Genomic DNA, 23,696 nt, shown 5'->3' on the forward strand with positions numbered 1-23,696 from the left:
CAAACCTTACAAATCTTTCAGAAATGCCTGCATATATTACAGGGGGAACACATGCCCCTGCAATGCCCTCCCCCTGCATCAGTCACCCCCCTGTTTAAATTTGTGAACACTTGTTGTCTGTATATTCTACACAAGTGTCAAAATAAGTTAAATTAATGCATACACGTATGTTGCATATTTATGAAAACAGGATAACTGCACAAGTATGTTTAATACATGAGCTCTCCAAGGAATTTGCTAGGGGAAGTTTACACTCCTTCCAGCAAGTAAGGAATGTGTAATTTAGCAGCATCTAGCACAGGGCAGGTCAAAACCAAAACAAACCCCAACCTCCTCCCCCCAAAGCAAGCCTTCACTTAAAGATTTTCAGATCTTGCATTCCGCATTATCAGAACTTCAGCCAACGTCTAAATGAACACATGATTTATTTTAAACATGCTTTCAATGCTGCTGAATCTAACATACTGTCAAACAAAAATACTGTTTTTATTCTGGAGTATACTGGAAATGCTGTTTGACAAACAGATCTCTCTACCTTTGCTATCAGCATTTGCAGGCAACAGGAAATACCTCAGCTGGTAAATCAAACTAATGTAACTTGAGGTGATGGGTACATTCTACTTTAAGACAAAAGGCCACTTGGAGTTGGTTTTACAATAATGGAAAAGATAACATTTGCTCTGCTTTGTTTTCAGAATCTGATCCTATAAGTAAAATCTGATCTTTGCGAGTTGTTTACTCTCTTTTGCTCGGCATTGTCGCCAGCAAGCCTTGCTCCAGCTTCCTGTGCATTTTTAGAGCAGCCATTTCCAAGGGCTGTGACTGGAAACTGGTTGGGAGTTTGGAGGACGCTAAGGGCTACAAATTGTGAAATACATTCTGTGCCCTACACTTCGGTATACCACAGAAGCACACAGAAAAGACAGCTTGGGGCAAACTGCTTTCTTACCATAAGCACATTAGAGGAGGCACACACAGCCTCTTTCTGCCAGACAGCAACTATCTTTGTTCAAGCTGAATTTTTAAATCTTCCATCGTTCTGTCAAGATGATTAGACAGCAGTGGCACAGCCTGCAACCTTGTGCATGCGTGACTTGCTCATGTTGTGTGCACACACAACTGCAGAAACTGCACTGTTACACAAGTAGTGCTAGGAGCGTCGAACCAGAGGAAAATTTGGTTTTATGCAAATGGGCGCTTTGCAGTTGATTCATTCTGGTCTCTCGGGAAACACAAGCTCTAGCTGTAGCCTGCTTCATCCCATCCCCAGGCAACCTTTAGAAACTAAGAAGTTACAAGTTCCCACTGTACCATATCCCCACAGCAAGGACACTCTTTTGCCCATTTTCAACAAAATTCGTGATTACCTTATGAGACCTACCCCTCATATCAAACACGTATATCACTTGTCAACGGATTTAAAGGTTCCTGGATGATGAGAGAGGCACTGACAAATACACAGCAGATCACATAAGGCTGTTTAGTTTTTCATAAGAAATTGTTATAAAAAAATAAAAAGACAACTAGAGATTCCAACTACAATTTGCTTTTCATGCCCAGAGAACTGATTGTACCTACACTTTTTTAAGGCATTCAGAGTGCACTCCTCAGGCTGATAACCCAGTGCCTGGCAAACTAAGAAAGGCTTTAAAAACAACAAAAAAAAAAAACCCAAACCAAAACAAATATAAAAATCTCTGTTCCTCATTCCCAGCCACACACACACACACAAAAAAAAAGTGTCATTTTTCTATTTGTTTTGTGACAGTTGAACTGAAGAAGCCCTGACATTTTTGTTTAAGGGCAGCCAATGAGATTTTTACTGAAAAAATAGGAAATAACTTTTTCATCAGACACTAGACATTTCAGACAGCGTATATACTGAAAATGAACACAATAGCTGAAGTTTCATGGATGCATGCAACACACATTGAGCTGAACACACCACAAACCCAACAAGGCTGCTATTGAAGTCAGCAGAAAGACTTAGATTATGGCCAAAAGTATTTGCCCTTATTTAAATCACTATAAAAGACTCCATTAGAAGTTCTTCCAGCACAGATTTAGACCCTCTTTTTCTAAGCTTTTCCTTCTAGATCGTCATCTTTGTTCTCTCATTACAAATTCTGCTAATTGCGTACATGCACGGTGCTCTCACAGGACGCAGTACTAAGGATTTGTGTGTGTAATACTGCAAGAACATGAACTAAGAAGCTCATCTATCATGGTCTGCAGTGTTTTCTTTTCACTTCGGCACACTGTTTTGATGTGTTTCGAGAGTAAACAACAGTACTGCACAACTTAACATCAAAAATTTTCTTCTTGTGCTGCTGCTTCCAGAGAAGCTAAAGTTATTGCCAGTCGCTCCAAGTGCAATGTACATAAGTAAGTAACTGGACTGTACTTAAGTACTACCAAAGTCAGCAACACTTGCTTTCTATACAGCAGTCCCCCCTCAGTGAAGCATTACAGAGGTAAAAGAATCTGAACTTAAATATTTGTTTATAGCGGTCATGGCAGGGATCCAAAGGTATTCATGTTAATTTACAACACATTTAGGTAAATGATCTGCTTTTGAAGACAGCCAATTTTGTAAAGACCTCTTGTAGATCAAGATCTGTTTCTTATTTCCTTTGCTCACCCCGCTACCTTTTTCAAGTGTACTTTGTGGTTGTGAAAGGTGATGGAGAGAGCAGTTGGGTGTGGAAGCAGTTTACTCATAAGACACGCAAAGCATAGGTGGACCGTATCCACGCAAACTGCACGTGCTCCTTTGTAGTCTTTCTGGCCACAATTTAGAAATAACTTTCTTCAGGAAACTCCTGTAGAATAAATCCCATTTGCAGACACACTTGTAGCCAGGGACTGGGATGAAAAGTAACTGCCCCCTTTACCTCTCTCTCGTGATGGCCAAGACCCTCTTCAGGATTTCTGAGATTGAGGACGTGCACCTCCTGCGGCAGGCCCGTCGTGCCACGGCTCGCACAGCCAGACAAGACTGTGAAACTCTCCAGTAAGGCATGGACTGGGTGCGAATTGTTCACGGGCGATAAGACACACTCACTCCTTGGCACAGGACCTGCGGAGAAGACACAGATGCACATCATTTGGAGAAAAAAGCAATACACAGACTCCACCTGCCAAATAACGATCATCCTTTTGGTCACAAAACCCACGGGAACACACAGGCAGAGGCTTTATTTTATGTTCATGATCCACAAATGAAGACGTTTATTTCTGCTGCCCTTTGAAGTTCTCATGAATATGCTAACTCATTGGTACATTTCTCTCTGAAAGTCTAAATTTGAAGTATGAGTGCCAAAACTGAAGGTAGTTTTGTCTTTACCAGGAATGAAACCAAGGAAAAAAAAGGAAAAAAAACCCCACCCCCCCAAAAAAGGCTAAAAGAAAAAAACCAAAGCAGTGATAGTGGTAGGAGGAATTGGTTCATCTTAGACATGAATTATTTGTTTATGTCAAACATTGTTATCTCCAAACATTGAAAAATGCAATCATGTATATATAACAATGAAAAGTTAATCTCTAGTATAAAGGTAATTACATCAGGAAGGATTTGGGCGAGTTGGATTTGTTGCTTTTGAAGCAGTACTGATTTATAGTGAACATCCTTCAAATACATTGTACAAAACAGCAGGCATCTGTCACATGATAAAATGAAATGTTTGTTTACTGAGTCTACTTTGTGTCTGACAGCAATTATCTACACTGATAATAGATATCTAGTCCAAAACAGAGTGTACGCCCTTTCAAATAATCACCACAGCATGATGTAGTGCCATACTCTTATATAGTGTGTGAGACACTGTGATGATATAGCAAGATAGCACAAAAGCTGAAACATACGGAGCAGTTTACATTTGAACTATATCTCAGGAAACTAAAGCAAGACAAATATTTATGAAAAGCAGCCCTGCTTTTCCAAAATGGCTCAATCCCACCCCTGACAGTAACAGATACAGTATGTTTTTGATTCAGAAGGTCACAGGAGAACGTGATTGACTTAACCCCTAATTTACACCAAAGCCGCTCAGATAAGAATTAGACTCACATGAATCAGTCAGTTCAGAAACTGCAAGGCATGAAAGAGAAATATACACTAGAAGCATGATTTTTCTTTTTTTTTCTCGACAGTGTACATCTGCAATTGAAGTAAAATGCTTCTTTCCAAAAAAGTTCAAAATGAAAGACAATCCTCAACTGATCAAATGGCAGAGCTGTCTGGTTTTGTGAAGTCGACATCCAGCTATTGTAGCATCAGAGACCATCTGATTTCGGTGTACACATATGTTTAATTATATTAGCAATGGCATACACTTGGCTGGTTAAAAAGACAGTTCACTCAAGATCCAGTTAGCAGCTGGCCATTTAGAAGTCAGAGAGTCCATCTTAAAACAGACTTTATCTGGAAAAAGCAAAGCCCCTGAGCACAGGGTCATTTCCACAGCGCCTGTGGCCATACGTGCCTTGCTCTGCCAAGGGGCCGCTCCTGAAACCCACCGGTGCACAGCATGTATCCTACCAGCTCCCACAGAACAGGAATGATCGTTAAAAGCAATTCTCAAGGCGTAAGTTATGCCTGTGCTTGGGATACAGAGGATAAACAAACATTCTGCTCTGTGTGAGGAGCTTGGTAGTAGCACTGCTCACCACCTTGGAGGATTCAAGGTTTATTTGGAGTTTTTTCATTCCTTTTTAAGAATATGCATACAAAATGGGACCAGTCCAAGCAATGACACTCAATTTAATAATAATAAAAAGAAAACTATGACAAAGTTACCATTTGTAATGGTTGAAGAAATACTTAGAATTTGTAACAATAACACAACCAGCAGAGAGGCCTCATTCTCCTGGTGTGTAAGGACAGATCAGAGAACCTACTAACCAATTAGCCCAGCTACTGATGTGCAAGTCCTGCAGCAGACCACATTATACAACTGGCACAAAATGCATTTCTAAACTCCACAAGCATTTCTTGGGCTGGGGAACAAAGAGAGCCAAGGAGCATTTGTTCATGGAATTGTTTCTTACAGACCAGAATGGAGCTGACATTGTTAAGATGCTTCTATCGTAACACACACATGAAGAACCAGGTGCAAGACTCAGAACAAGTCAGAAATGGAGTTGCTAACAAAATCGTGCGCTTTCCTTAGCAAAGGTTCAGGAGAAAGAGCTAACACCTCCCTCTCAGCAGATGGATTCCCTTGTGAACACCTATTTCCATGCAGTCCATCTACCAATCCTCTCCTCCAGCCTTAATCTGGTCTTTATTCCGTACAATTTGCTACATTAGAGAAGACACCTGGATTTCCCCCTCACTTCCTACAAGGACACATCCACATGAAGATGACAGCAACTGGTATGTTCAGGCTGTCTGTAACTGCCTTCCCTGCCAGCACCTGAAGTGTGCGTTGAGAAATACCTTCTTTCAAGGCCCTTTGTTCTGCTCAACATGCAAAATGGAAATACTCCTGAAGGGAGAAGTTCACGTCCTGGATCACTACGCACAGCTGAGCTTACCTGCACAACGGAGGACAGACCGAGGCATGCTCCCCCTGCCTGTGCTCCATCCCGGCGGGACGTGGGACAGATCTCCTGCAGACACCCCAATACCCTGGTAGCAAGCCAGTCTGCACTGCTGCACTAGTCTTAAGCAGGGCTTACTGGTGTAGGCCCACACTTATACCAGTACAGCTGCATGGCATCCCAGCATGTGCTGGCTCATGCCCCAGCAGCCTGGAGCACGCTGCTTCTGTCACCTCTGTTTTGAAGGAAGGGGTGCACTGAGTTGCTCTAGGCCACTCAGTATAGGAAACCAATGGGTTTGCGGAGTTACTCCATTTGGTAGAGCTGCTTTCAGACCAGCCTCACAAGCGACCAAGATACAGCCCATGAAATTTGAACCCAAGACCAGAGCTACCTACTGGAGGCTGCACTCAGACCAGATATGCTGTAAGGCTGCCCACACAGAAGGAATGATGATGGGGTAAATACCAGAGGGCTTACTCTAGGTGTTGCATTTTTTGCTGAGTTTCACATAGGTGCCTGTGTAGCTATGTCTCAAGCCCATATGACCCTCCCTAGGAACTCTAGACTCTCATGAACATTATTTCTCTTAAATGTGCTGGCAGTAACAAACCGCAAACTTCATGCACTGAAATTCGTGTACTTGCCCCATCACTAAATGGGGTGTAGTGCCATGCCCAGCATACCCCTGCATGCCTAGAGGTAGCGAAAGGAAAACTTCTAGATCACGAAGTCCACTGATGCTCAGCCTGTACATGGCACAAGACAGTTCTTTTTGCCACCTCCTCTACCTTTATGCTGTATTTCAGTCTATTCTTTCACTGCACGCACCCAAGCTATTCACCAAACAGTAACAACATTGCTTTCCAGCACTTCCTACGGCACCTACAGACCTGTCCCAGTTGAAGACAGGTAGGTGCAACCCCAAGGCACTGTCACTCCAGTGGGAGCAACAAGAGCTCTCTCCTTTCCAAATTAGCTGCTCTTGCTCTTCTTGGCTCCCTCACAGACCCCTCCTCCTGCTTATCTTCCTCCTTTCCTGCCGCCTTCCTCTGACTGGAAAGCTAGTTACTTCCCATAAGTAATTTAAATCCTACAAAATGCATATTTACTACTGTCAAAAAAACAAACAGAAAGCCCTTTCTGTGACACTACTAATCCAATTCTCTGCTTCTATTTGAAAGCCAACATGAAACCACAGCCTCATCCTGCCTGAGCTTTACCATCCTGCTGTCCTGCCCTGCACAAAGACCAGGACTGGGCTCTGCCAGCCTCCTGCTCCAGGCCCACAGCCCGTTCCTACCAACCTCACCTGCACCAGCAACACCCACACCCTGCCAAAATTCACCACCATCACTGCTTAAGCGCCAGTTCACCCAACTAACACAAGATTGCCTCATCGGCTCCAGCTCCAAACAGATACAGATACTCTCTTGCATCTCGTCCCCATCAAACTGGCACTTAAAAGAGTCAAAAGTATCTTCCAGTTTATACACCTTAGTGCAGCTACGAGCCTTTAGTCCCTTCTCTGCTGAGAACATGCACAGGCATCGCTGGACTTTTGTTTAACTTTGGAGCATGTATCCATCATCCATTTAACCTTGTTAACAAATCCTGGGTCTTACCACAATCAAATTTTAGGTGCTTAATGTCTGCAAAGCCTTTTGAGGATGGAAAGCAGGTTAGGCAGTTTTATAAGAACCGCTTATTACGTATGTATTTTAAAACGGCAAACATTTATTGAATTTAGAATTCTAGAGAATTGTTTAGTATTGAATTATTTTCCACTTCCAATTAATAACAGTATTTTAAAGGAAATCTTAACGCAGACCCAACCTGGTTTGATACTAACATCTGGAACATATTCAATACAATTTCAACATTCTTGTTTCCCATATCATCCATGCTACTAATGAGTAACATATGTTCTGCTGTAAGAAAGTAGCAGAAATGGGACTAAGACACTAAAGGGGATAATACAACAACCCAAGACCAACTCATAACTGTGATGGATTTTATTCAAATAGTAAAGGCTAATATACTTTCTGTTGTATTTCCATGGAGATTTCTACAGTGTTGTCAGCTGAAAAGTGCAACCAGCTCCTGCAAATTGTGTGAATCTGTGTGCTGGGGGCTCCACGGCACATTAGCATGGTTCCCATACGCCACACCAGAGGATACAAGCCACACCAATGGGATATAACACTCCTTAGAAGAAGGGCAGATTTATTCTAATTGATTTTTGAATGAGGGAATGACACAAATCTAGTCATTATACATAAAGGCAAAGAATGCAAAATCCAGACTTGAGGAACACCAGGGATCTCTGTGCTGTCAGGTACTGCAGATCCTGCTAGAATTCATCACTCTATATGCTGAAAAGCATGTCTTAGAGGAGGCTAAATATCCAAGCAGAGATTTCAGTATGCTCAGATGACAGACTTTCACAAAAGTTCTTTCGGAGTAGGTTAATTTAAGGACATTTTTTTACTTCAGCTAGTGACAATGACAACTGGAACAAGAAGGAAGAAAACAGACAGGATCCTCAAACCTTTTACTTTTGAATGACAACAGGGTTCTGTAAAAACAAGAGGAGAAGCCATTTTCCTTTGAACTGAAAATCTTAAGAGTCACTGTGCAGCACTTGAGCAGACAGCAATAACTTCTTCCTATAATTTTCATCACTCATTTCTAAAGATACAAGAGCATGGGCAAAGGGCCACTGTCCCACATCGAGCAATCATTACAACCTACACAACCTTCTCGTAAAGGGTTTCTGAGAGAAGCATATATAACAAAAAATTATACTCAAGGATTGAGCCAAGTAAGAAGCTACAGAAAGAAGCGATGCCTGTCACTCAACAAGAAAACATAAGTCATTACTACTTATTTAGTATGGGTGGCTCTGTAACAACTACTAAATTTCTTTCCACACACCCTTCACAAAAGACTACCTGGGAGGCCAAATTTCTGGTGATTCAAATGGCATAGGGAATAATGGACAGTGTCCACCATTAATACAAAGAGCAGCTTTTACTGCAGATGACCATGAAAAGACAGCTTTGAACTCCTAAGCGAGCACTTGAGTAAGATGTCCCTGCTCAGGATCGGTCAATTTTGGCAAGCAGTCTTAAGTCCCAAGAGATGGAAAAGACAAGATGAGACGGTAGGAAATCTCACAGCTGCTTTGTGATGAGAGGTCAGTGGCATTGAGGGGACTGCAGCATTTCTCCTCATGGTAAAGGAGAAACATTTCCACCACAATCACCACCAAGGTGGAGCTGGACTGCCCAAGGCACTTCCTGGATGATGCAATTTTCCTCTCTTGCATAAGCGTGACCCCCATAAGAAAGGTGCTGGGGAGAGAAGCAATATATTGAAAGGAAGATTTGTACATTGGACCTTCATACTAGCCAGTAGGAAGACTAAAGTAGATTACCGATCAAAGCATTTTATATTTGTATAAACCTACTGCTGATCTATTTTTGTGCCTTCCACACTGTTTGGCTGGGGAGAGGAGCAGACCATTCGGGTTTTCCTGTTCTGCACAGCTCATGGCAGCAGTACCTACTGCCAGGCAACACAGGACATGTAATTAAGAAGGATACTGTTGCTAGTCTACCATGATTTTGGTAAGGAGGAGAAAAATTCAATGACAAAATTTTGGTGTGTTTTCACTTTTCTGCCTTAGTACATAGTCAGAAACGCATGGAAATAACAAAGGTTCTGACAAACAAAAAGCAATTCTTGGATACTTCGAGAAATAAATTTTAAGGTGTGGAGTAGGGTTTTTTTTTTTATTTACACTGTGCACCTAGTAATTTAACCTTATATTTAAGGAAACTAGCAGTTACAATAGGATATGTTTAATATTGCAATAAAAGCTTTCATATTTTAGAGGGCTAGAGAATGAGAAAAAAGATATAAGCTTACTTTATTAAATAAATTCCATTCTAATTTGGATATTCTCTCCTGTCATTTTCGTGTTTACCCAATACCAGAAAAAAAAAAAAAAAAAGTCGTCTGACATTTTTATAGCATGTCCCAACACTTATGTAATTTACTACTGCTACTACACATTAGGTCTTACAAGCTCTTCCTCATGCAACTACGGACTGTGTTGAAATCAGCAGATAACTGCCTTCAATAAGACTATTTACATAAACTAGGAATTCCCCAGGAACAGTATTTTAAAACTTCTTAAAAGCTCACATTTTCCTCATTTGTTGAATAACTCTGATGAGATGCACCATACCTACCAGCTGGTGTCAAGGAATTCAGAGCAAATTCTACTTTAGCAGAAGGTGCAGCAGAGCCCTTACGAGCTGCAACCACAGCAGGACTGAAATAGAGTAAATGTTCATGAAAGCCCTTAAATGCATTTTAGGGCTTTGGCAGAAATGCACAGAAGGAGTAAAAAAGTCCATGAGAAAATGATATGCACAAAAAATGATGTGGGGGCATATGAAAAAAAGGGGACGGAAGCATTGTACTGAAAACACAAACACAGTACAGCTGTTGTACACAGGGCTGGGTAAGCTTCCCTTCATAACCTTAATTTTCAGGGAGTTCATTTACCACCACATCTAGCACAGGCTGCTTGTCAGCAAGAAAAGAATATTTTGTCATGATAGAACTACTTTGGACTGAATTACCACAGGGGCAAGGGGAAGAGGTGTAAAATTACAGGGGAAAAGATTCACAGACATGAACTGATTTTGGCCATTTTGAAAAATCAAATCAAACAAAGCACCCAAAATTTCAGACTCCACATACATCTACTTAAATGAGTGAGCTATAAAACTTAAACCAAGAAGAAGAAAAACATATCCTCAAGAAATATTCACCACAGATGGCAAGATTTGGTTGTAGGAGGAGTTAAAACATACAAGTTATACTAACTAAAAACATGTGCTTATGCAAAAACACAGCAGCAGTTCCCTATTCCAATGCTCAAAGCCCACTGATCTTCTCAAAGCAACTCCACTTCATGACACATCCCTGCTCCTTCACCCTTTTCCCAAGAAAAAAAAAAAAAAAAATCAACCAACCTATACTGTCTGAAACTATACATTAGCCTACATACTTCATCTTTACATTGTTTTCTACTGTTAATGCTATGTGCAATCAATCCCTTGCTCTATGTGCTCTCAATCCCCAACAATCAACCCCCAATTAATTCCCATTCCACTATCATCAACCCTGCCCAGACTCATTCCATGTATGGGGCAAACTGTTCAGATAGTTCAATATATTAGATTACACTTAACCCCTAATATATTTTGATCCTCTGTCTTCTGCAGCCTTTGTAGACATTCCTGTTATGCAGAACAAAGTTTATCTCGCATCTTCTGCCTACCCACTGGGAATCACTCAGATCTACAGATGACATTTGCTGTGATGTTTGGTACAAATTCCTGATGCTGGTTTCTCCTTCTAAGCAAAATAATCTTTTACGTCTCTCTGGAATATGTGTTGCAAAATAACCATTCCCACTGCTCCTAGGCACTGGTAAAAGCACAAGGTTTATCTCATCTGTTTAGCAGAGATGATCTATTCGCAAGTGATGCCTGTACAGATCTCACATTTTTTTTTCCATGCAGGAAAAAATGCAAGTTACATTCTGAAAGAAGAAATGCTTTCTTCCACTTTCTTAAAAATAAGCTTCTACTGATGTTTTGTCCTTACTAGGATGTAAAAGTGATGCAAGTTCAATTGGACTCAACTTCTGTAGCAACGTACTGCTACTTAGAAATAACAAATTACACCTAAGCTATCCATTTTATGAAAAAAAAATTAAAATAAATAAAATGACAAAGTCAAATTCATTCATTATACCACAAAACTCATCTCAATACCTGAGCAAGCAAGGCAAAGCTAGGCAATGTCAATCAGTCAGTGTAGTGTTTAACAAAAGAAACTCCAGCTGTCTTGTTTATACACCTATTAAACTAATCAAACAGAAAAGGCAATGAATGAAAAACCTGTTTCGTTTAACATCCGCTGAGCGCCATTTTAAGACATTGCTACGCATGAGGCATAATCTTAGAAAACAAACATCTGTACCTGGAAAACAAAGAAGCCTTTCAAAGCAGATGTACTGTACCACAGGGCTACGTTTTATGTAACCTCTGCTGTTCCTACTTTCTGACCAGAAGCACTGTCAGAGCCCTACCTTCCCTTGAGGTTTGCAACTAAATGCTGCTTACAGGAACTTTTCTCTAGTATTTTTCCATGCCTAAACATGCAAACTCATCCATACATGCTCCCTCTCTCTCTCTCCCTATCCCTTCTACCAAGCAAGCATTTGCAAACCACTCCACTAACATAGGAACATCTTTTTAATCTAAATCATTTAAACAGAATGGCATGAATGTGTTGACTTTCATTTAAATAAACCCAGAAAACACAACTTCTGTCTTCCATGCCAAAGGACTTAAAGTAGTCTACCAGTGTTTCAGAAAGGGTTTCTGAGTTTTTCCAGTTGTTATCCTTCAGTAGTAGAAAACAGATAAGTTTCCAGCAATTGGTCTAAAATTCAAATGTAGATGATCCTCTGGCATGAATCTCAGGTCTCACAGAGCACCTATCCTTTTTTTAACAATGGCAAACATTACTTCCCACCCCCAAGACACAGCTGTATTTCAGAAATGCCTGACTTCCATCACAAATTTGTATCAAGACTGCAAAAGATAAGGAATTATTTCAGATAACAAGCAGTACCTAAGGCACAAGGATTACTTGCATCTTAACAGCCTTAGCGGAAGAACCAACTGTATCATTCAGTTTACATCACTCTTAAGGGATGAAGCTGCCTTCAGCACCATGAGGGTACAGAGGAAGAAATGAACAAACACAAACTATTTCTAACATTCCTTGCTCATTATTCCAAACAACATTCAAACTTTTTGTTGTGAAAGTCTCTTTTCCCCAGAGATAGCCCATAAATTGCCTCAGATTTATCCTCTTTACCGTAGAAAGGATAGGAAGTTGCATGGAAACAATGAATGGAAGTGCACATTTTATCAGGCAATGACAGGAAGCATTCTGCTTGGTTTACATGAGAGCTCCGTAATTGAGGCCAAAAGGGAAAAAAAAAAAAAAAGAGCCTATAAAAATTAAATGCCTGCTTAGAGCAAAAATAACTAGAACAGGTTTCAAAACCATTGTATTTTTTAATAAATAGGTATTGAAACTCCTCAAATCATCCTACCCACACTACTGCTGTTACTGATTTCCTGAAAATGAGTAAATTAAATATGACAGAGAAGGAAATTCCAGACTTCGTAAAATCAGTTTCAGGAGGCAAAGAGAGAGAACCATACCTACTTTCACGATCAGCCACACAGAACTCATGCATCATCAAAAAGCATGCACAAACACACACGTGTAAACACAGATCAGACCTCAGCAGTCTATGCTTATCTAAGAAAACAAGTTTTCCGAGTCTCTCTCAGCAAAATGCTACCTACTTAAATTGCAAATGTATACTTCAGCTCTTTGTATACTCATGGGTATTCTTGAAAGTGCTGATACAAACTCTAATGATTTTCGAGCCAACACAGGAAGTGTTGGTATCCCATCACAGGCAGCATCAACAGGTATCAAAATATACAGTAACAATAAGATTACAGAATATACTCACTAGACTGGGGGCACAGGTAGGATTTTTGGTTTAAGTGGATTTGGTTTTGCTTGTCTGGGGTGTTTGGGTTTGGTTTGTTGGGGGTTTTTTTGTTTTTTAAGTTTAGTTCAGAATGATTTAAAAATAAAAAAATCCTCTGGCAGTTTTTCAGAAATGCAAGCAGCTGTCAGGTGCTTGATCTTCACTGACTTCCATTTGGAGCTACATACAAAGCCATCTTCTGCCCCAAAATACATGCTGCTATATTGGTTGTCCACAGAGGAGTACCATGCAGTGAAAAGAGTTTATCTCCAAAGTCTAACTGATGGCTAATGAGGGCAACATCAAGATCAGGAATTTAAAGGTACCTCATGTTAACTGATTCAGGGTGTATACCAACCACAGAGTTGACAGCTACTCTTACAATTTAGTAACAGCAATTACAAAATTTTCTGAAACTATTAGACACTCAACATTCTAAATGATTACTGTATTACAGACTTCTACAGATCATTAACAGATTTTCCTTTGATTTGTAACATTAGCATCTTTTTTGACAGGTCATCCAAGCTCCAAAATGAAAGCATAGCTGAAGTTTTCCTTTTTAATTTTTTTTTTTTTAGGCCCAAATAGCTTGCTTTTCTTCACATACATAGACACACTGAACTTACAGGGGCGCTGTCTGTGCCATTTTTCCCTCTGTGTGCTCCTTTCCATAACCCTCCTAGACTTCCCTGTAATATGTCTTCTTTTCTACCCGACCCTTATTATTCCATGGAACAGTTCCTACACAGCCCGCTCAGCTTCACCAGCACTTGTTATTCACTACATCTACCTACACGGGGCTCACCTTTCAATAGGATGTCTTACTTTTACCTATCGATTGGATTATTGGCAGGTCATTTTTTGGTTTTCAGGGAGGGAAGAATGAATTCTGGATGTTGGTGCATACGGGTGCACGCACATCTGGAGAGACAGAGGTGGTTTCCTTTCAAAGATACCTTCTTTTTGACAGCGGCAGAGATGCCGAGTACCAGGCAGCACAGCTTTCAGCTCAACAGCAACTTGCATGCAGCCTTCTGCTTTAACTTTGCCGCTGCCCCGGAGGGTGCGTGGGAGACTTGCCATTCCTGTCTAACCCATCTGAGGAGCAGGCTAGCAGCCACCGCCTCTAACCCTTGGCCAGTACTGAAGCATGTGGACCCTGCTTGCAACACCAGGCGCTCAGTGAAAAGCAGATGGAGAGAGCTTTTTGGTTTGGGAGTTGTTTTCTTCCCCCCTTGGTTTTGCAGTCAGAAGCCCTTCTGTGCGGACATATAGGTGTTTCACTCTAGCATGAAACTTTATAAGCCTTCCCCTCCCTAATCTCAGCTAGCACGTCAGGAACATCACTTTATACTAAAAAAGGGAACATCTGCTCAGTGCTGAATGTCAGGAAGATCTGATAAACATGCCGCTGGCCGCAGAGTCGAAATGAGAGCAGCGGCTTTCAAACACGCGATTTGCATGCTGCCAGCCAGACTGGGGTGCGCTGGGGCCGCCTCTCCTACCTCCTCAGCTGCAAATGGATTGAAAATCATCAGTGGACAGGTCCCTTCATAAAATGAAGAAATGATGCTCTGTTACTCTGGCTTCCAGCTGCGGCAGTTGGCAACTGCTTGCCTCAGTCCCATCAAATGCAGTGGACCTCAGAAGCAGCAAAAGCCAAAGGGAAGGAAACAGGCTTGGGGGAAGATGGCTCTGAAAGAGTACTAGACCTTTCCTAATTAAAAATAACAAGATTACAAGTTCAATTGAAGGCTGAATTCCTGTAACTGACCCTTTAAGGATGAGTTCACTATCGCTGAATGTCTCACTGCACAAACCTTGAAAACTGATCTGTGTTAAGTCCTTAAGCAAAACAAATCTTCCCTCCTCAAAACACTTAAAACTTTCAGTCTCATCTTGAAAAAAGTAAAAAAAAAAACCTATACAAAAAAGAAAAAAGGCAAGAAGTACAGTAGTCTTCCCCAGCCCCCACTCAGTTAACCAAATCTGCTCAGCCTCTGTTGTAGGATCAGCAAGGATATCAATTCTGGAATATATCCTACTACAGGTTTTCTCTTCAGGTTTGTGAATTTTATTATCTGGTTTGTTTTAAACTAAGAAGGACCCTGTGCCCAAAATTGTTCAAGGCTCTGTGCCTAAAGGAGAGGAAGAAACACCAGTTCAGTCCCAGTGCTGAGAAGTGCTTTTAGAGTCCTAGCTCTGTCCTGAACCCAAGGGCAGCATCCCCCTGGACAGAGGAACATTGGCCACACTCCCCTGTTTGAAAGCCATAAAGCTGAACGCTGGCAAATGTTTTTCCAAGTTCATCGAGGAACCTCAGACAAGCTGGCTGGCCCAGGCTGGTGCTGGAGATAGCTCAAGCCACAGTTCAACCTCCAGTGAGGTTGAGGCTATAAACATAAACAGAGCAGTGGTCCTGCAACTGTGGTCCACAGGTCACAGATAGCTCAGTTGCTCAAAAGCGGTCTATGTATCCACATTTTCTTTATATCAAATTCAATTACAAATTCTGATGGATAAGGTACCTGACAGTCCTTACAAAATTCTGAGGGTTGACTATGCACCTAGATATTGCTGCACAACACAAAACAACCCACACGTCTGAGTCATTATAAACAGAAGACAATCAGAACATCTTTCAGTAAGCACCAACACCAACAATAAAAAACAAAGTTTCACCAAGTAAGAAAAGAAAATATTTGGAGAGCTCTAAGTACATTTGGTGTTAAGCAAGGGACAGAATTTAGCACAATGTCTAGCAGGCCATGGTCAGCCAAAATACAGTGCATTCCACCTGCCATCAAGTTTTTCAATAATATAACTTGATAATTTTTTACTTGAGTACCTTTCCCCTGCTTTTTATTTAAACACAAAATGATCACCCAAAGTCACTCTTTATTCTACCTCAAAATTTCCACTCTACTTCATTTAAAGTAATAATACAATGAAAATCCAAAAATACAAGAAAAACTTGGGGTGCAAAGAAATACATGCAGTAACGTGAGCAGCTGACCTAATTTAGGCTTTTAGAAACATTTATCTTCACTATTTCCACACACGCCAATTATTCCTCAAAAATGTCTCCTATGATGATATTTTTGTTTAAAATAATAAAAAATCATTTATCATGCTAGTTTTCAAGCTCCTTGGAAAAGATATACATTATACTATAAATCCCCTATAGACATGATTATCTTAAGCTACACAATAAGCTTATATAGTATGTTAATACTATATAATTAAAATATGTAAGTTAATATATGTCCACAGGCATCTGCCCATGTTTTATAAACAGTGTCAAATGACATCTGGTAAAACAAGATAAGAGTTTTCTAAAGTCCACAGCTAGGGTCTTGCAAACATTACTTAAAATACTTACTACCAAATATTTAATTCCCTCCTGTGTGACAAAGCTACAAAATTACTTTAACCCTCAAAGACAGGCAAATAATTACAAAAATGGAAAAGCCAGGCCTACCAAAACTTGCAGCTGTTAAAAACTAAGTGTCGTAACAGCAGAGATATAAACTACCTTTAAGTTATCACGCAATGGCCCTTACCCATGCCAGCTAATCCCCACAGCCATCATTTTTAAGCCACCTGAGCACGATCAGCGTTGGCTGACCATAGCCATGATGGCTCACGTAGTTCAGCAAAACCATGAATATTCCCAAAGTCAGCAACCAGCAAGGACTTGGCTCAGCGCATTGAAAATGCATGCAATAAAACAAACGCTCTCTTAAAGGACACCCCTCACACAGTTTTGGTGGTAAAAAAAAAGGGAATCTGGTTTCCGCACATGATGTAAAATTACATTCTCCCCCCTTTATCTATTCTCAGTTAGCACTTGGGATTCAAAACCTCCATCTATTAGACTAGACCTGCCCCCGAGGTGACAAGTCAGAGGGCAGCCACCACAGGAAATGAAACTCACGCTGCAGAAATTGCAGCACCGCTGCGCGCCCAGGAGATGGGAGCCCTTATGCCACGGAATAGCACAGGCGGACATGTGGGGACACACGGTGGTTTGGCCGGGTGCTGGGGCCCAAGCCAGGGCAGCAACTGGGCACCACGACCTGGTACTGGGTGTTACACAAAGCTTGCTAGGAAGAACCAGCCCAGGTGCAGGACAGGCCCCCAGGCACCAGGTGGCTGGCTGGCAGGTGACAAATGCTGTGCCTGGCATCTAGGGCATGGCTCTGTGCTTCACACACTCTTGTTGAATTAACCTAATGCTTTTTATCCAAACAGTATCTTTTTTTCAAGGAGACTGAAGGAACTGTCAAATGGTTTCACCCGATCAGCTCTCAGTCCAGGTTAGACCTACCTCCCTCCAGCTTTCAGCAGAAGCAGGGGAATGCTATTAAAAGAAAAGCTGAAAATGAGGATAAGGATCAGGAAGCCTTACTTACTGTTCTGATTAAATGGATCCCAAGTAAATCCTGTTTGGTTTACAGTCTTAAAATTATCCCAGGTTACTGTCACAGCATCTTTTTATGGAACAACATGTATCCTTAGAAGATGCCACAGATCTGAAAACCACTGCACACCTCTCATTTTACAGACAGTTCCTCTTCACATTCACTTTGTAAGACCACTGTACTATCTGAAGGCCTAAAACCACACACAGCTTCACCTACATAACTAAGGAAACAGGGTGGTTTGCTAAAATACCACAGTATGCCCAGGGAGAAGTTTGCAAGGATATAGAAAGGGTCAATATTAAAAATTAAAGCCTTCTAGCCATGATGGAAGAGGTTGCTTGTGCACAAATGCACTGCAGTAGAAGAGCCTTGGATAAAGTCTTTTTGGATCAGCATGAAATGCCATCTTGCCCTGCACTCACTGGACTTTTTCCAATATAAAAAGGAGTGACCATTTGTCAGCTAACAATGTAAAGCAAACAAGCAAATAACAACCCCAAAAAACCCAACCAAAACCCCCAAAATTACGATCTGCAATGTACTCCAATCCTTTCCGTCAAAAGCAGAAGGATTTTCATTCCAGTTCAGGGTTCCCATGGAAAGACAGACCCTGGGTGGATACAGAGCAATATAGCACCTGCATCCAGTATGTCCACATACTACGGTCATTTGTCCAGGACTTTCAAACACCAGGAAACAATTCCAGACCAGCAATGGTAGGTTTAACCAAGCTCCAAGATCCCAGAAAGTCCTAAACAAACATCCAAACTCCTGCTACTCTGTCAACAAGAAGCTTCCAGGCAGAAAAAGACGACATGGTGAAAAAGGGTAGACTACTTTCTGATAGTCTTGGGTAGCCTGCTGCAGACAGGCAACATCTAACTCAAGAGGCCAGCTACACTTACAGAGATTGAATCTGAAATACAGATGAAGGTCCAAGTGGTCAAAAGTAGCTCGAAGTATGATTAAAACCTGTTGTTTCTTGGAATTGCATGTATTTCAATGTCTGCATCCATTCCGCCCAACTGGTTGTTGGGGTCATGCCAAAATGACTACCAGCTGCCAGGTACCTGTATGAAAGACACCAGCCCCTCCAGCACAGAGAGATGATTAGTCATATCCAACATACACAGAGCGGAGAACCAGAAAGTCTGAATCAACAACACAGAATTTGAACAACAAAATCCAAATCCCTTTCCATTGTTGTTTTTTGTTGTGCAGGATGACTTGATACACAGTTTGTTGCCTCAAAGATGGAAAAGCACCTCTGATTCAGACCAGCTCTGAAACCATCTAATCATAAACAGCTGTTTATCTATGGTCTTTAATCATAAAAGGCTTTCAAAGAAAAATAAATAAACATCTTCTCATCAACATCCAGATTTGTTTGCTGGGCACAGTATCTGCCTAGATCAAGTGCATGGTTTTTCTCATCTGCTGCTGCTTCTATAAAACTGTTAATATTCAGACAATTAAATAAATTATCTCCTCTTCAACTGCTTTTGGATTATAGCTATGAAAAGCAGAAACCACCTTTGTTTTTTCCTCCCAAAAGTGGAAGAAATTGAACTTTGTCCTCTTAATAAGGCTGACTCAACAGGATGAGTGGAATACAAGTGCAGAGGTCAAATGCCCTAAGAAATCCGTGTTTTGAACCTCCAGACAAAAAGGCTGACCAGAAGCAACAGAAACAATCCCTGAACATTAACAAGCTCAGTGCTTACACCACACTCGGAAAACAGGCTCTGTTTAAAGTTTGATGCTACATACTAAACTCAGCTGTTAAGCTAATACTGAAGTGTGAAAAACAACCAACCAACCCTCCACCAGTCCACAGGCCATTCCAGCACAGGTCACTGTTGCCATCATCACAGTGAAGTTATCGCAAAGCAAGATGACCTAGACCAGAAATGCCAGGTCCATCTGTAAGCCTACACAAATATTTTTGAGAGTATTTTCAAAGAGTCAAGGATCTGAGACTTGTGAAATGCTTGGACTCAGCAAAACAGATGTAGGTTTCCTAAATACCTAACTATCATTTAAAGGGCAACTTAGCTCTTAAGATAAATGGTTTGCACTAACATGATTCTATGGCTGTATTTTCCCCTTTTATAACCTGTTAACACTACTACTACTAATTTATAGGGAAAAAGAAATTTAGCCTTGAAAAAGGGAGCTTGTCCTTAGGCAAATAACTTGGCTTTTAAATGAGACTTCAAATTAACCCTATTTACCTAACACAACATGTTCTCTTTGAATGCTTTACACAAAAAACACCACTTGACTGTTATTCACATTGTCCTTTAAAAAAGGCAAAACAAAACATATTGTTTAAAAAATGGAAGATAAACTGATGGTGGGAATATGTAATCATCTAACACTTGGCCATGCCCCATGCCCTGCCTGACCTTCCACTCCCCTGAACGCAGTAGTGCAGCCACGAAACACAATACCAGCGTCAGTGGGAAACGACAGAGACTCACAAACTCTACTGAAATTAAAATCTCAGAATGATGCAAAGAAAAATTGGGACTGGGAAGACTATTTTGTATCAGTTGCCAGGAGAAGCAGGGCATGAAGGCACACGCTCCCTCCTCCTCCAGGCACCGCACCCTGCCGGCTCCTCTCCACATGGGCTGGGACACTCGGAGGACTTCCCCAGCCAAAGCCAGCCAAAAGCACTTCCAGGCGAGGGGGAAGCCCTCATGCCTCCTCCTTCCTGCTCTCCCTCATGCATCAGTGATATCCATGAACTGTACAATATAGATTTGATAAAAGAAATTATGCTTTATTTCCTTCAATTCTTTACTTCACAGTCTTTGCCTTCTACTCTTTCTTTTCACAGCTTCTCACTTCTCAGTCAAACATCATACTTACTTCCTTAAGCCTCTACAATAAAAGTTAAACCACTACAATTTTTTTGGTTGATAGCATCATCTCGTACACCCTGATTGATGCATGTTCAAGACTGCCTTTGCCAGTCTTTGTTTCATACCTTTTTTCATGATAATCTCTTTGGAGCAGGCATCACTTGGGCCTTAGCAAAAGGATATCCATTCTGCTTGACTTGTAAGCGTCCAAGCTCGGGTATTCCTATCTGCATAAACACTATGTGTCACTAGGTCATCACAACAGAAGTCCATGTTGCAGGAAGATAACAAGGCATGACGTGTTTCAACACACAAGTGTTATCTTGTTTGACCAGATACTACCATGACTCCAATCACAGCGTAACCCAGCCCCAGAACCTCATATGAAGCCAATTATAGGGGGGGGGGGGGGGTGTGGGGAAAGATTATACGCACCAAAAAGTGTTTATAAAAACAGAAATGCCAGTCTTGAAAGACTGAGAGAGCTTTACCACCAAAAAGCTACCTAGTTCTTTAGGTGACAAATATATCTACAATTTCAATAAATGTTGCTTTAATTAAATAGTACCTGTATTTGTGGTTTGCTTTTCCATACAAAGTGATTTTCTCCATATGCATCCTGTAGCCATGCTACAGCCTTCAATTCAAAAAACTTGTTGTCTTTTAAGAGTTATTCTCTCAACCTAAAATTAAATTTCAGGCCCCTCCTTATGCCTAGGCACAGTAGCATTCTGAAGAAAAACCTATAAGCAGTATTACAATAGTAAAGAACAATTTTTTTCTAGGGTCAGAAATTATTTGCAAGTTAAAATGCATTATACACTTACCTATTTTTTAATTAAAAGCTCATTTGGGGATTGTGTGAGAACCTCAGTACTTCTTACCCCCTTCTAAACCGTGAGATTCTATGGCAGTTCTGTTTTTCTTTTTTAAATGAGCTTTAATTTTGGGTAGCCTGTTCTGTTAAAATAAAGTCTACAGGGCATTATCCACACAGAGAGCTGAAGGTCACTACCCAACTGTGTCCATTATCTCATTATATGGCCTAATTCTGTAATGTGTTTTCTTCCGGGATGTGATAATTAGCTTTGTGTTTCTTTGTTTTTAACAAAAACTTGGAGACACCGGAATCTTTTGAGGAAACAGTGAATCATTTTGGAAGGCTGTGTGCAGTTAGAGTCAAAGTTACAACCCTTCCCAGATCTTACAATTTCATGGCCTCCACTTCCCAAAGGAATCTGCTCTTGGATCCCTGCTTTTAGGAAAACAGCTCCAAAAGAATATGAGTACCAATAAATTGGAATTTTCTGGTGAGAAACATCTCAATATACACATTCAGAAAATGAAAATTCATTCTAAATTGGCCACAAAATCCACCGAGAGACCATGTGTTTTCCTTTCCACAGAGGATTCAAATCATGGTAATATACTTGCAGCTTAATCAAGTTAGGGCCAGCAAGTATGTATTCTGTAACACAGCCAAGTCCTGAAGTCGTTACCTTAAACCCAGCATACATGCTGAACACTTTAGCAGCACATACCGCCTTCAACTCCCATTGAAATCTGTAGATTCTTGTGGGGATGCTGGTTTTTTATTATCTCACAGGGTCAAGCTCTTAGTCCTTAATCAGGCAGGAATCCAGATGAGGTCCATGGGAGATTTGCCAGAGAAAGGACTAAATGGAGAGCGAGAAAGGATGACTCTAAACAACTTGGGAGCAGATCTTTATACAGAACAGACAGCCTGCATATTGTATGCCTGATTCATAGGGAGTAATTTAGCTCACGCAGATGGCAGCCACATGTAAAAAGATTTGGCCATATATATCCTGTGCTTGTGCCTCTTCTTCATGGAAAAGAGAACGGCTCATCACTGGATGGGCATGATTTCAATTATCTAAAATGTAAATTTTGACTGAGTCCAGTAATGCCTGTTAAAGTAACCATAAAAGAATATAAATTCAATTGTAAAATAAACCACATACTAACTAGTACCCTTGAGTACTTCTCTGCCCTCCAGACCTCCACCAGAAATTAAACACAAAAACAAAATAGTTCCCAACAAACAAGTAAAATTGCTCACTTAAGAAACATCTCTCAAAAGGCTATCTGCAATATCAGCCAGAGCTCTTAAATGAATTACTAATGTGTCTCCTTCCATTTCCCTTGAGGTAAAGTTTTGTTTAAGGAGTTTCTTACTAAGTGCCACCACTTACTCATCTTCTTTCTATTTAGGAAAGAATTCACATGCTGCTTGTTGCATCCCTTCTTCCCTTCCAAAATGCAAAAAGACTTTCTCCTCCTTGCCTTCCTTCTGCCATTTCTTCCCCTATTAAGCATGTGCCCTTTGTGTTATCCTACTGGATTTCTCCCCATATAGTCTGACAAGGGCATTTGAAGAAATGTAGAGATGTGGTTCCACAAGAGTTAATGGAGTCCAAATTTTGTTAATGTACTGACCAGCTGCTTGTTAGCTGTAACCAAAAAGAGCATGCACATCAGCAGTTAACTTTTAAATGCATTTTCAAAACTATTAATGAGTTGAAAACAATTCAAGCCCAGGACATGAGTACAGTGTATACTCCCAGGCAAACATCAGATATAAAAGGAGAACCGAGATGGCCTCCATATGAAATCACAATGGCTCCTACAATGGCTCTTCTCCTCAAATAATCTTTTATTGACTTTTGCCTTTTTTTTTTTTTTTTAAAGGAAGTTAGGGAAAAGAGTTTCAACTCAGGAAATAAGTCATTTGTGCCCAATGCTAACTAACACATAAGGCATGTAGCTCAGTATCATTGCTACCCAGAAAAAAAGTCTCAGGGAACCTCAAAGCCGATTCGGGTTTCATAAAAATATACAATGTTCACATGCACCTCTAAAGTACTTCCCTTGCAGAGGCCCCACAGGTGCCAAAATCCATCTCCCTGTGTATGGCAAGGGTTCAACTCCCATTTAAGGGCTCACCTGAAGAAGTCAAGAGCCCCCTTGACACTACAGATGGCAGGGACTCAGACAGGGACCCCCAACTCCAGTGATGGACAAGAAAAACCAAGACTTTCGGGGGGGGGGGGACGACGACGGGACGGGACAGGACAGACGGACATGCAGGTAGACTCTGTAAAAACTAACCACGAAATATTAACGCAATGTAAAAGCCCGAGGATGTCCATGCTGCAAGATCAC

General features: G+C 41.0%; 1 protein-coding gene across 2 annotated transcripts in view; it reads right to left on the reverse strand.

The window, feature by feature from the left end:
* The window catches only part of TGFBR3 (transforming growth factor beta receptor 3), a 121,333-nt gene that overhangs the window by 68,911 nt on the left and 28,726 nt on the right, over positions 1-23,696 (reverse strand). For both annotated transcript variants that reach the window (XM_056355760.1, XM_056355761.1), the window contains one exon: positions 2,895-3,079. In XM_056355760.1, the coding sequence (XP_056211735.1) occupies positions 2,895-3,079 (185 nt within the window). The remainder of the gene's footprint in view (positions 1-2,894; positions 3,080-23,696) is intronic.

This window comes from Falco biarmicus, chromosome 11 (genome assembly GCF_023638135.1).
Source record: "Falco biarmicus isolate bFalBia1 chromosome 11, bFalBia1.pri, whole genome shotgun sequence".
Classification (NCBI taxonomy): Eukaryota; Metazoa; Chordata; class Aves; order Falconiformes; family Falconidae; genus Falco; species Falco biarmicus.